The 13,645-nt window shown below is 39.6% G+C and overlaps 3 protein-coding genes across 3 annotated transcripts; 1 reads left to right on the top strand and 2 right to left on the bottom strand.

Annotated features, from left to right (window-relative positions):
- Positions 1–1,138: 1,138 nt before the first annotated feature.
- On the top strand, positions 1,139–4,077 carry LOC111458245 (protein S-acyltransferase 18-like). Its single transcript, XM_023100766.1, has 9 exons — positions 1,139–1,549; positions 1,715–1,828; positions 1,938–2,279; positions 2,367–2,435; positions 2,536–2,607; positions 2,691–2,819; positions 2,899–2,979; positions 3,063–3,239; positions 3,329–4,077. The coding sequence occupies exons 1-9, from the start codon at positions 1,445–1,447 to the stop codon at positions 3,887–3,889; spliced, it is 1,650 nt and encodes a 549-aa protein (XP_022956534.1). The 5' UTR covers positions 1,139–1,444; the 3' UTR covers positions 3,890–4,077.
- Positions 4,078–4,806: 729 nt separating this feature from the next.
- LOC111458854 (protein transport protein SEC23-like) lies at positions 4,807–9,588 on the bottom strand. Its single transcript, XM_023101693.1, has 5 exons — positions 8,792–9,588; positions 6,814–8,634; positions 5,959–6,075; positions 5,659–5,730; positions 4,807–5,255 (listed from the first exon to the last, which is right to left on the bottom strand). The coding sequence occupies exons 1-5, from the start codon at positions 9,167–9,169 to the stop codon at positions 5,118–5,120; spliced, it is 2,526 nt and encodes an 841-aa protein (XP_022957461.1). The 5' UTR covers positions 9,170–9,588; the 3' UTR covers positions 4,807–5,117.
- An 882-nt stretch (positions 9,589–10,470) lies between these two features.
- LOC111458524 (probable receptor-like protein kinase At5g24010) lies at positions 10,471–13,535 on the bottom strand. The gene has a single exon (XM_023101262.1). The coding sequence runs from the start codon at positions 13,270–13,272 to the stop codon at positions 10,753–10,755; it is 2,520 nt and encodes an 839-aa protein (XP_022957030.1). The 5' UTR covers positions 13,273–13,535; the 3' UTR covers positions 10,471–10,752.
- Between the last annotated feature and the right edge of the window lie 110 nt (positions 13,536–13,645).

Below are 13,645 nucleotides of genomic sequence, written 5' to 3'. Positions count from 1 at the left end.
GCTAAATAAGACATTGCCCAAGATCGGAGTGCTTATGACAAGGAATCCTTTGTTTAATTTATGGAGAATTTTGGGGATGAAGAATGAGGCAAATGATCTTGACGAGGATGAGCTGCTCGGAGGGAAGGTTGGGGTGGAGAAAGGAGTTTCATTCCAATCGTCATTGTCGGTGTAACAATTGAGCCTCGAAGTCAATGAATTTTCAACGTATCTTTTAAAATTTCAACTCGTGGAGTTTTATCGAGAATTTTAGAGGTTGAATTTCGTCTCGGGAAATTAAGTTTAAGGTGGGGAAGGAAGGAATTTTAATGCACTACCAAAATGGAAAAAAATTGGAAAAGAAAAAGAACAAAATGGTTATTTTTTCAAACTTTTAGTAAATTTCTTGAATTTTTAATTAATTATGGAGAAGGAGGTAAAAAAATAAAATAAACAAAATGAGGCCAAAAAAAAAAGTTGGATTTTTTAATAAGATATTTTTAAAAATAGAAAATTACAAAAAGACCCCTAAACTATTTGGTAATTGCACAACAAACCTTAAAATCACAACAAATTCAATTTTTGGACCGACCACATACGATTCAAACAATGATATCTTGAGATCGAACGGTTATGTTAAGCCTAAATTTTAATGGGACCTTAAGAGGCTGATGCCTAGGTATCGAACGATGGAAATTATTATGACTCGTAAGTACTAAAATTTTAGAATAAAGGTTTATATGTTATGACTCGTGGAGCAGGGCAGAATGTGCCTCAAGTCTTATAAACCGTCTTATAAACCTAAGATGACAGCTCTAGATGATTACAGTAATGATGAATCTAGTCTAGAAATATGAACCATAAAAGACAATTACAGGAATACTAGTTGCAGTACCTATTATCCAAAGAGGAAACCTTCCGGTAGTTTCAACTATTTGTCCTGCTTCTCTCCATATGTCATCAAATGGTCGTACTAGAGACAAAAACAGTCATAGATAATTATGAGACGATATACTTCTAAATGAAAAAAGATAATTTGTACCGTTACTTAGTATTATATTTTCTCAAAACTTCCGTCGCTCTATCATGGGCAGAGAACCTATCCCTATTTCGGTTGTGCTATCGGAGGTTTTAGGAAAATCGGAATATGAAAGCACTCATCTTGGGCTAGATACTTGGATGCTTTCAGCAGTTATCTGCTTCATACTTGGTTACCCAGCGTTTCCTGTGGGCACGATAACTAATACACCAAAGGCGAGAGATTGAAAAACTTTATTTCAAATTTACCCTTCTAATTCTTTAATTTTGATTTGTGGCCCACATTAGTTCATTTATTTGAAAACCAATGAAAAATAATCTTTGTTTGTAAAAAGCAAAGTGCCGTTAAAATTCAAACTTGGACACGTGACATTTGACCGTTGGAGGCAAGACGGAAAGAAGTGCCGGGACTTTGTCGCGGGCTTGTATGAACGCCACCTTCCTCCTTCATCCTCACTCTCAACTCTCGCCCATTCTTCAGGCAAACATCATGAGACGCCATGGCTGGCAGCGCCCTCTCCATCCTTTACAGGTTAGCCTAATTTCTGAATTTTTTCCTGCTTCCTTGTGTTTCTAGATGGAGAAATCGGTCACTTTTAGGGTTTCAATGAACGGAACTTGAGTTCTTGTCGATTTAATACAATGCATCTGCAGACTAGAAGCCTTTGTAATCTTATTTCCTTCCTTCTGCTTTCAGATTGTAGCCATCGCGATTTACAGCTTTCTAGTAATGGCGTTCTACACTTTCTTGGGGCTTTTCCTTGGAAACAGAGTCGCCGAAATTACAGTCACGACGCTTTTTTCGTTTGTGGTATTGTAATCGGATGGAGCTTGGATCTCTCTCTCTCTCTCGATTTCTCGATTTCTCGAACTACTTCTCCGAAGATCTTTACTGGTTTCTGTTTGATCGTTATATTCAGGTGCTTTCAGTGATGTTTCTATTCATAAGGTGCACGGCTATTGATCCAACCGACAAAACCAGCGTCCGAAACAAGAAGAAGATGGAATCAAAATCCAAATCCAAGAGTTTCTCTAGAATTAATTTTGGATTAATGCTCAGGCAAATCGTTTTGAGGCGCTTTAGGAATATAGAAAGAAAGATTCTCAAAACATTCATCCGGAGGAAGTATCTGGATCCATGGAAGGTTGGCCCTCAAATGGAGCCTTTGCTCCCTTATCTTCTTGTAACGAAGGATGATGTGATCACTCCTGATCCCAAGGAGGAGGAGGATGTAACATTTTGCTCTCTCTGTAATTTCGAGGTACTTAATGTTTATGTAATTAATGTTTGTATCCAATCCATTCCAAGCCTGCTTATGATCCTTATCAAACTCCTTCTTGCAATACAGGTGAAGAGGCACAGCAAGCACTGTCGGACCTGCAATCGTTGCGTTGAAGGATTCGATCACCATTGCAGGGTAATATACAAATATCCTACAAATTAATTTCATCATTTTTCATGTTTCTATGCATAGCTTTCTTGATTCCCGATGAATGGTTGTTTTTGTTTGTTCTCAGTGGCTAAACAACTGTGTTGGCAAAAAGAACTATACCACATTCTTTCTTCTGATGATATTCGTGTTGTTAATGGTTAGTCGCCCATTTACTTTTGAGTATTGTCCAAGTATGATTCTATGAAAATCTGGTTAACAAAACAAATTGGGCGGATTCAGCTAGCAATCCAAGGAGGAACGGCCATTGCCATATTCGTACGGTGTTTTGCAGATAAGAAAGGAATGGAAATGGAGCTGCAAAGAAGGTTCCACAGAGATTTTCCAAGAGAAGCGCTTGCCACAATTTCAGTAAGTTTTCCTCAAATTTTCTGTTTTAATGGAGATTGGTTTGACACAAGTTAACCAAATTCCTCAAATGGCATGACAGGTCTTGCTTGTGTTGCTGACTGCTTATGGTTCAGCAGCACTTGGACAACTATTTTTCTTTCACCTAGTTCTCATACAAAAGGTAGATTTTCTTTTTCCTCTAACTTGATTGATTATGGCATCCAAGGATGAGTCTGTTCTTCAATATATAGCCACTGGTTTCAGGGAATGAGAACATATGATTACATACTGGCCATGAAAGAGGAGAGCCAATCTATTATTGAGGATCCATTTGATGAGGACTACTCGGATTTCTCTTCAGACGACGATTTCGATTCGCCCGAGAAAACGCCAACTTCGGTGTCACGTTTTGGCTTGTGCCAAGGAGGACGAGTCAAAGAGGTAATTGTAGTTTAAGCTCCAAACTGCAGTCTTGATGATGTAGTGTAAATATCAATGGTATGCCTGAATCTATCGTGTTGTCCGTTTAGGATTCAACAAGATTGTCCATAAAAATAGATGCAAATCCCCAGACTCCATCCACCGGAAAACAAGGCCTTCGTATCAGTATCAATCCATGGAAATTGATAACTCTGAGCAGAGACAAGGCTCTTGCAGCGGCTGAGAAAGCCAAGGAAAAGCTTGAGAAATCCAAACAGGACTACCTGAAGCCCCTGCCACTAGAGACCAAATCTGGCCTACTGACTGACACTATTACTACTAGTACTGGTAATTGTGATGATATAGATGGAAGGGGGAGCTGGGGGAATGCAAACAGTTCATGTGATGGGGTGCTGCCTAAGGCTAAGGGGAAGATTCCTTCTGGTTCCCCGGAAAGTTTTTCGAGCCCAAGGAGACGTAGCTCAAGCTCCCTTAACACGGTCCCAGCCTCGGTCGCTTGGGCGGCATCCATATCCCCAAAGCACAACAAGTACAGAAGAAATTTTGACCTGAAGTTGACACAAGTGTCCAAAGAGCTCGAGACCTACATTTCAAGACAGGTTTTATGCTCCATTATTAAGAAGGAAGAGAGTGTGGCCTCCCCAAGATAGTGTTGTTTTGACCGTTAGATATGTATAGAAAGTTCTTTTAGATCATATCTTCTCCTTTTGAGTGTGCTCGGTCGTGGTAGCTATTTTTGAACTCTTCTTCCCAAAGAGATCTTGCTCAGCATCATCTTTGCTTAAGTGATTGATTCAAATGCTTACTATTTACTTGACCAGCACTAGCTTTGATAGATTAAGGAGAGTTTCTTCATCAAAGCACTCTATCTAAACCTTCTAAACCTTGAATTAAATAATGCTCTCATCTCAACCCTTTTTTGAGATTATCTGCAAGCAAGCCTTCGAGGATTCAACGAAGCATTGGCTCAAAAACGTATCAAATACTTGATACGTGTCGAAGTATAGGTTCAATATTTGTTACAAACGTATTGAACACGTGTAAATGTACTAAATAGACACATAATAAACAAATTCTTTAGAACAAAATACATCAAACTCGTTTTTAGCCATTAAATGTATAAATTTATTGACTTTAAAATTTCTTCGATAAAAATAATATATCTACAAAAAAAAAAAAAGTATATTTTAATAAATGTCATTGTCACATCGTTGCCTTAAATTTTTAAACTGTCACAATGTCCATATCGTATCATATCATACCTATGTCTCGTATCTGTATCTATGCTCCTATACAATACATTACATATTCGATATCAATGAATATAGTACACGTTTCTTGTCATGAGATATCACCAACATTTCTTTATCACTAATAAACATCGGTTAACAATCATTAATAGACCAATAGACATCTATCACTAAATAGACTTCTATGCTAACGGACGTCTATTAGTGATACACATTTGTTCGAGGATTTTGTCCCCCAAATTTAGACACAAACAACTTCGTTTGTATCTAACATGACCGACATTTGTTCTAGATTTTGGGAATGAACAGCTAATTCATTTCAAAGCTTAATCATACAAAAAATGTAAGATTGTAATAAGTTTATAAATTTGCTCCATCATACAGCCAAAGACAGATTTTGTAACCTGTATGAGGGAGCAAATTTTGTCATACATTAAGTTGTTATAAAACTTAAGATCATATCTTTTTAAGTTGCATTTCATAACAGAGACGCAGTGCCACTACTTGGGTTTAACATCTATTCCCCTAACCTCCATACCTCTCGTTTAAAGTGGAAAAAATAAATCGAAAGACCTTCATCATAAGTCGGTATAAATAAAGAGAGAAAAAAAAAAAGAAATAACCCCACTTAACTTGGCTCTGGTGGGATCAACTTCAAACTTCGCATCCATTCACAGAAACTGGGATCATCGAAATGAAGAAAACTACTTTTCAGCTTTGTCCTCTGCTCTGTGGACAATGTTCTAAGTTGCGGAAATCTGGCCTCCTGCAGCCATCAAATTAATAATATGTTAGCATCATGGTTAGGAATCACGACCCTCTACAATGGTATGATTTTGTCCATTTTGAGCATAAGCTCTTGTAGCTTTGCTTTTGGTTTCTCCAAAAGGCCTCGTACCAATTGAGATGTATTCCTTACTTATAAACCCCTGATTATTCCCTTAATTAGCTAACGTGAGACTCCCTCCCAACAATCCTCAAAAGTCGTATCAAGTTCTCTAGTTCTCTAGCTCGTGGAAAAAAAACCAAGCTTCCTCAGTTATTTAATTGCAATGAAGCACCATCCTTCACAATGAGGTGAAGTGTGCTATTCTCCTGGGTCTTTACAAATAAGATCAGAATATAAGGATTCATGAAGAGTGGGTTATATCTTCTTCTTTCTTACTCACCTGTTCGTAAGGAGGGTCCTTGTGTGCTGGTATCAGCCGAGAAGCAAAATACCGAGCCTGAGAGCTCCCCTCCTGCTTCAAATTAAGAAGGTTTATCGTTATTGCAGAGACCCTTTTAAAAGAGAGAGAGAAACAGTAGCCTTAACCTTTTTCATTAAGGGAAATGGAGAAATTGTAAAATAGAGAGGTCTCCAGAAAAAGGGAACAACAAACAGGTTTACAAAAACACAATCCAATTAGAGAAATTGAAAATTAAAAACCACAACGAGGAGAAACATATAGCATTGTAACGACACAAACCTTGAACGCAAGAATCCTGGGAGCCGGAAACCTTGATTCAGTAAGCTCTTCTGCTAATGTTCTGCAAGCTGCTAAAGCAGCTGCACTTTTTCCTTCTTCAGCTGCAAGCTCAGCACCCTAAGTACACCAATAGAAGAAAAAGAATAATAAGTCCGGCTATAAGAAAGGGCAAAAAGGAAAGCGAATTAGAAGATGAATGAGAAGGAAAAAAAAAAAAAAAAAAACAGAACATTTTAAGGCATGGCTATAGAGGAATAGAAATAATCGATCATAGGTTAGAAAGAAGGCAAGGAGAGAACACTCCTACCCTCTCTATATGTTCTTGTTCATCTGGTATTTAAGAGTTCATATAATGTACTTTCTAGACACTGTTTTAGTGGGGGAAAAAAAAAAATAGTATTATTGTCGGGAACTATCTTGTACTGTTTATGTTCATTGACATTCAATTGTTTTTATCTTCATTGCGGTAAATAAACAATACTTCTATACAAGAGAAAACTTCAAAACAGCAAAATGTCGTATCTATTCTGCAACATTTTAGTTTATATTATTGGAAATTTCTCAAGAAAAGACTAAGTTATAAATGAGTTTATTGAATACAAAATTGTCCTTTCTAGCGTTTCTAACTATTTTTCTGTTTATTAAAACTGATACTCAAATCAAATCAGATGCCACTGAACAGGGTAAGAACAAAATTTCACGTAGCACTTGTTTTCAAGACAAAGTACCAATCGTAGCATTCCAAGCAAGAAATTGAAGATGACACTGTAATATCTGAGATTACAAACTAAACATGAAGCATGCCAAAATAAAAATAATCTGCCAAAAGATAGTGTAGAGTAAAGGGTGGCATACCAACCAAATGAAGACATCTGTTCCATGGTCAAGCACAACAGCAGCATCTGACTGCATCACGAGGTCATATGCTGGAAGTTCTTCAAAAGTACCCCCCTCCCGGTGCATTAAACAACGAGGTGCTACCATGCGGAGGGAAAGGTCGAAGGATGCATTCAAAAACAAGTTTCTCAATACAGACCTTTCATCTTCATGACCAACAATGCTTCCAAGAAGAGGGCCTCTTCTCAAATGGAACAGAAGCTCTGGCATTAAAGATAGTCCCTTTGGAAACTGATAGATCTTTGACTTTGGTGCCAGGGCCCCAAATTTCAAAGCAATATCTTTTACTCTTTCATCTATTGTAGTCCGCATATCTACAGCATCAGACTGGCTTTTAGCTTGCAAGGCAGTCCTCTTGGCAATAAGGACTGCAGCTATTTCATCTTGAACACTTTCAAGATATTCTGATAAGCTATCAACAGTAGGCAATCTTATAGTAATTACTCTTGATATGTCAGCTTGATAAACATTTGAATATTGTACAACAAACTGGAAAAATACAAAATCACTCTTTATGTCTCTCTTAGTCTCCATGGAGAGTGAGAAGCTTTGAGCTTCTTCTACACTTAGCATTTGAATGTAAAGAGAGGTGTCATTTTTTAAGGTTTCATGTGGATCGATGTGTGCCTCTTCGCCCGGACCAATAACTTGGGTGATTTGAATGTCATCAGAATAGTGTACTTCTAACAAACCATGAGAACCTGCAGCCCTAGCAGATGCCCTCTGCAAGTTTACACCAAAGGCCTCCCCAAAGTCATCGTGAAGAACCAAAACACCACCAGAAGCTTTTACAAGAGGCTGCAAGATAGGAACTCGGACAGGGCATGTTCCAGCACATAGAATGTCAACCACTGTATTCTGTTGATGAGCCTCACGACCAAGATGCTCCATCCAATTTAAAGCAGACTTTTCCATGTGTAGGTAATTTGGATGACTGACAGAATGGAGAACTGACCCAGGGCCATATGTATTAGGTCCACCAGCACAAACAATAATTCTACTATTAGCCCCTGACCTTCTAATCGCTCCTCGAGACACTTCTGCTGAAGGTCCTTGGATTATGGCAAGAGCAACTTCAACTGCAGTACCAAGGCACCTATCTCTAGAGGCTTCTGGAATGCTTAATTTATAAGGCCTCAGTGATGAAAATATCGTATGCGCTGCACGGAGTGAGGCGTGCATTGGCGATAAATATATCCCTGATCCATAAATTAATGCTTTCAAAGACTCCAGAGTTGGTGATTTATCACCAGGAAGCACATCAGCAGAGGCAACAGATTCTTCTGAAAAATCATGCACTGATACAGTACGTCCATACAGTATAATTCCAATTCTTGTTGTGGGGGAAACTGAATCAATAAAAGCATGCAAGGAGCTCTGGAGATGCTGAAGGTGTGGCTCATCTAACGACTCATCAACAACCAGAACAATGGGAGCAGAAGTTCTTGAGTCAGAAGCTTGAATAAATCCTGGTCTCCGATTCCCAGTTCTGACATAATCAACCACAGATGATGACAGTTCTGGAAAATGGTAAAGATCTTCTTTCCTCCGTGCTGCATATTCACCCTCACTTTCATTCAAATTCCGACAAATTACACACTGCCATTGACCTGAACCAATTAAGATATTGCAATACAGATTCGAATAAGCTCCACAGCTTGGACAACGATGGGGCTCACGCTGTATTATTTGAGGACCAGATGAAACATCCCTCCCCGGCGAAATCAGTGCTCCAAAACCCAAACTAGGAACATTACCTTGTTTCTTCAGCTTCAACACCTGTATCCAGGTTGAGATAGCAGCAGATTGCAAGTAAATTTATGGCAACTAAATTTTATGAAACAATTGAGGTTAGCAGTCCGAATGAGAGAGAACAATTATATCAGAGTTTCAACATTCATTATAACTAATCAGGGAAAAGAAGAGAAAGCAATACCTTCTGCGAAGAAAACAGAACATATGGCGAATCCCCCACAGGTTGAGGAGAAGCTGGTAAGGCGGAAGCAGAAGAGAAGATGATAGGCTGAGGAGATGCCGGTGAAGTACGAAAGGGGACAGCAGTAGGCGGGATGGGAGAAGTAAAAACAGGAGGTCCGGGGGGAGTACTCAAACGAGGAACGGGAGTAGCACCTATAATTCCATTCCCCGGTGAGGGTGCCGACATCTCATCCTGTTGGAATTCTGGAGGAAATCTGGATGGTCCTGTCGAGATTAAGGGCGGAGGCATTGTCTCAGAGCATGGTGCTGCAGTGTCGGGTTGCCGGACCGGGAGAGTGGCGGAGAATCCATGGGAAAACTGAGGTGTATAGGCCATTGGGGAGTCGAAAACAACGGAATCAAAGGCGATGAAAGAATCGAAACGGGCGGAGAAAGAGGATAATATTGCAGAAAACAACAAAAAGAATCAAGGAGATGATCGGAATGAAGGGAAATCAGGTCAAATTCGCTTAACTTCAATTCTTCATCGACGAAATCAGAAATGAATGAACGCCATTGAAGAAGAAAGAGAAGAAAGAAATCTATGATTCGTAGAAGGAAGAGAGAGCGATCAAATTGAATTTGAATGCAGAAGGAAGAAGATCAAATCTGATCGAAGAAGCGTTCGTCGTAAACAGAGTGATTGAGAGTGCGAAGGGAGTGAACCGCCGTAGCAGTTTGATTTTCGCGGGAGCCGCCACGTCCGTCGAACACTAACGTGACCGTCGCCTACCTGTAATTAAATTTCAGCCTTTTTCCTGAACATAAAATTTTCCTTCTAGACTGGAATAGGTTCCCAACTCAATTAAACCAGCTATTTTCAAGTTCGGTTGAATGGTTGGAGTATTTTTTTATTATTATTTTAAAAAAATTACACTTATATATAATATATGTTACGTTAATAATTAAAATTTTATAAATTACAACGCATCATTAACATTGTTACCAACCTTAAATATTTTTATTTAAAGTTCATAATAATGATAAAAGTAAGGTAGAGTAGAGTTGAGATGAGATGTAACTCTATTTTCGAATTAGTTGGATTGGTTAGGTTGACGTGACCAATAAAATGCAAACCCGCAAATCAAACCAAATTTTCCGTTCTCCATTTTTTAAAAGTTCAACCCAACTAAAACTTTAAAAAAAATATGGATTAGATAACATGAGTTAGTCGAGTTATCGAATCATATGAACGTCACTCATCATTGTCAAAATTCAAGCCAAATTTTAAAAATTAAAAAGTAATAATTTTAAAAAAAAATTGTTTGATACGTTGGAAACGTATATTGTAAAACTTAAAACCATATCGTAAAACCTAAAACCAAAAAACTAAATAATTATTAAACGAAACTAACCTTATTTATTTTTATCCGAAGAAATGTTATGTCATTTTCATATTAAGCATTCTAAGAGAAATCGAACCGCATAATCAAAATGGACGCTTACACAAAACCACGGGAAAGATTTTGAAATATATGGATAAAATTGAACTAATATTCAAACCTCAGGTTTTCATGTCCATATTTGGGTTCTTAATGGAGTATAATAAGAGACCAAAATAAGAAAGAAGTTTTCCGTTCGAGAAACAAAAAAAAGTCAACAATGATACCCCTAAGAAAAATAACCCGAAAATGGCCCAATAGTAAAACATTTTCTACGTCTTATTCTCCTATAAATGTATACCAATTTCATCAAATTTGAACATTCTCCACAAAACGGTCTCAATGTTCAAAAGATAATCTTCGTGAGCCTTTGACATTTTGGTCAACGATATTTGATCGTAACCAGTTTGGTCATGTTCGGGTCAACAGAAAAACATCCACAACAGAATTTATACAGCTAATTGGGTTACACAGCAACAGCAACAACAACATTTTAAATATGGTAATTTGGATGAGATCGGATAAGCGTTTATGTCGTCTATCTCCCATGATCTGCCTTCATTTGAGAGAAAACTTCAGAAGCAGTCAAGTGAGATTCTACATCTTGACTCATGTCTGGATCGTCCCTTAGAACCGATGAACCAATGGAACCGAAACGCTGAATGGCCGTGGAGGAGGTGCCAATGCCGATGGTTTCACTGTCCTCATGTGGCATCCTGGGGGCTGTGCTCTGTTGAAGCTGCAACGCATACTCCAGGTCCCACAGCACATCGGCCATTGTTGGCCTATTAGCAGCATCCTCTTGTAAGCATTTTTCTATTGTATCACTGAACTTTCTCAAGGAGTTGGGTTCGATTTGGCCCTCCAATTTGGGGTCTATGATCTCTTCAAGCAGCTCCATTTTCTTGCACCGAACTCCCCATTCTGCTAGATTTATTTGCTCTCTTGGGAGTGTTGGATTCAAAGCCGGCCTTGCACATAGAACCTCTAGGAGAAGTACGCCGAATGAGTACACATCGGATTTCTCTGTCAATTGTTGCGTTCGGAAGTACTCGGGATCGAGATACCCGAATGTCCCTTTGATGTCTGTGCTCACATGAGTTTCATCCAGAGGGCCTGCTCTTGAAAGTCCGAAGTCGGACACTTTCGCAACGAGATTCTCATCGAGCAAGATATTGGTCGATTTGACATCACGGTGAATGATACCTCCGGCCGAGCCTTTGTGTAGATAATGCAGGCCTCTAGCTGCACCGATGCAAATTTCAAGTCGTTTCTTCCAAGCCAGAGGAGGCAACTTTGAGTTGTAAAGATGCTCCCTAAGAGTTCCTTTCTCCAAAAACTCATAAACCAAAACCATCTCAAGTCCCTCGTCGCAATACCCGATAAACGAAACGAGATGTCGATGGCGAATTCTCGACAAGATCGTGATTTCCCTCTCGAATTCAGAGATGCCTTGTCCAGCCCCTGGTTGGCTTCGCTTCACAGCTACTTTCATGCCATTCTTCAGAACTCCCTTGTACACTTTCCCAAATCCACCCTCGCCAACAAGGAATTTCTTGTTGAAATTGTTCGTGGCTGTTTTGATTTCAGCAAGCGAGAATTTCAGCCCAAGATTCAAGTTCGGGAGCGGGGAGCTGCTTGTGGTTCTATCAGTAAGCCTGCTGTGAGTACTCCCACCTCCAAACGCCGACAATGGCGACCATTGTGTATGTGTATATGAAGCTTCCTCAGTTTTCCGTTTCCTCCATTTCAGACCAAACCAAATCCCACAGCCTAACATACAGATCAAACCAAAAGCCCCAACAGCCAAACCCACCCAAAGCCCCACTAGTTTGTTCTTACTTTTCTCAAGCCAAGGCGCACTGATCTCAGGATCTTTGCTATGTTCATCCATGGCTTCCATTATCTCAACCCCATTCAGAAACGCATTGAACTCTACAGATTGATTTTTATCCAGAGGACCAACACTGACATTAATCAACCCACTTTCACCCGAATCCACGGCGAAGTCCAAATGAAATGGATAAACGCCTCCAACTTCCATAGAAGCGTCAATCGTCCTACTGAAGCTATCGCCAATATACAAATCGAAGACAAGAAACTTGTTTGTTGATTCACCGACGATATCATAGAAATGAACACGGAGAAGATGAACAGTATGTTTTCTCGAAGGAAAAGACCAGGTAATATTTAAAAAGGTGCGCGTGGAGCTGGCATTTCCATTCAACTGCTTGGCCGATTTGTATACCATATCGGGCGCAAAATAAACATCTGTTTCGCTCTTGTATTTGGGTGTGGATGAATAAATACCGCTGTTTACTGCAGAGCTTGGATTCAGCAGATAAGCGTCGTCCATCTCCCAATTCCTCCATAATCTGTCCCCCTTCATTGAGATTTCAGGACCTCCCACATTAACTCTGTAAATTGTATGCAAAACCAGAAAAGGTGAAACCCTAGCCGCACTGCCGTTTCTTCCATCTGAGATAATTTCCTGAGCTTCCGATTGGATGAAGTCTGGTGGCGTGGGGAACACTTCAATGGCGTTTATATACGCAATAGACGAAGATTTCGGCAAGAATACAATACGAAATTTCTCTGTATTTATTTTCAGGAAGAATTCCTTAATCGAAGCAGAATCGTTACCGTTTAAGTTGGTGGCGTTGACATTTTTCAGAAGGAAAACTCCCAAAGCCGAAACATCAAAAAGCGCTGCGGATAAATCTGCGAGAAACTTCGAAGGAGAGAAATGAAGTCGCACAATATAAAAAGCATCTCGTTCGACGTCGAATTCGTAAAACGCCGGCTGATTGAAAACCCTAACGGATTCATTCAAACCGTTGAGTTCGCGAGAATTCCGCGGAGTGAACCTGAAAGTATCGGAAGCATTCAAGTCGCCGACGAAGATCCGGCCAGTGTCATCGACGAAGTTGGAGGCTGATCCACAGTTGACGAAGTACTTGTTCGGAGGAGTGTATGTCTGAGCGAGGACATGGACGGCGGAGAGGAGGAGGAGGAAGAGAAGAGATAGGATAAACAGAGAGCTCCGAAACGTTTCCATGGAAATGGTTTAGGGTTTAGTTGAAAGCAGGGGAAGGTTGAAGAATTGGAGCAGCTCCGCCATTGAAACCTCCATGATTAAGCCTTCACCTACCATCAACAACTTGGAATTGAATTCCATTAAAGAAGTGAGGAAGATGATGAGAGGTTGATGATTCAACGACATTGACATCAAAACTTTTAGATAATAACTCCAAAAAGACTTCTCTGAGTCTTTTATTGCAAAACAGAGAATGGAATCTTTCAATGGCTGTGGAATTTATGGTCAGCACAAGGAGAAAGGAACGCATGGATGACCTTTCAAACACGGGCTCCGCCTTTTAGATATTTAAATATGGACCCTGCCACGTGGCTTGAAATTATTTTTTTTAATG

Source organism: Cucurbita moschata, unplaced genomic scaffold (assembly GCF_002738365.1).
Source record: "Cucurbita moschata cultivar Rifu unplaced genomic scaffold, Cmos_1.0 Cmo_Scf00021, whole genome shotgun sequence".
In the NCBI taxonomy this organism is placed as follows: domain Eukaryota; kingdom Viridiplantae; phylum Streptophyta; class Magnoliopsida; order Cucurbitales; family Cucurbitaceae; genus Cucurbita; species Cucurbita moschata.
The sequence above is the reverse complement of the archived record's forward strand: the minus strand, read 5'-3'. Positions and strand labels throughout refer to the sequence as shown.

Bases quoted from the DNA above. Each gene is read 5' to 3' on its own strand.
- LOC111458524 (XM_023101262.1), bottom strand. From the start codon at position 13,272: ATGGAAACGTTTCGGAGCTCTCTGTTTATCCTATCTCTTCTCTTCCTC.
- LOC111458245 (XM_023100766.1), top strand. From the start codon at position 1,445: ATGAACGCCACCTTCCTCCTTCATCCTCACTCTCAACTCTCGCCCATT. The intron at 2,436-2,535 runs GTAATATACAAA...GTTTGTTCTCAG, and splicing joins GATTCGATCACCATTGCAGG to TGGCTAAACAACTGTGTTGG. The intron at 2,980-3,062 runs GTAGATTTTCTT...CACTGGTTTCAG, and splicing joins ACCTAGTTCTCATACAAAAG to GGAATGAGAACATATGATTA.
- LOC111458854 (XM_023101693.1), bottom strand. From the start codon at position 9,169: ATGGCCTATACACCTCAGTTTTCCCATGGATTCTCCGCCACTCTCCCG. The intron at 6,076-6,813 runs GTATGCCACCCT...TGGTGTACTTAG, and splicing joins CAGATGTCTTCATTTGGTTG to GGTGCTGAGCTTGCAGCTGA. The intron at 5,256-5,658 runs GTGAGTAAGAAA...TGATGGCTGCAG, and splicing joins AGGACCCTCCTTACGAACAG to GAGGCCAGATTTCCGCAACT.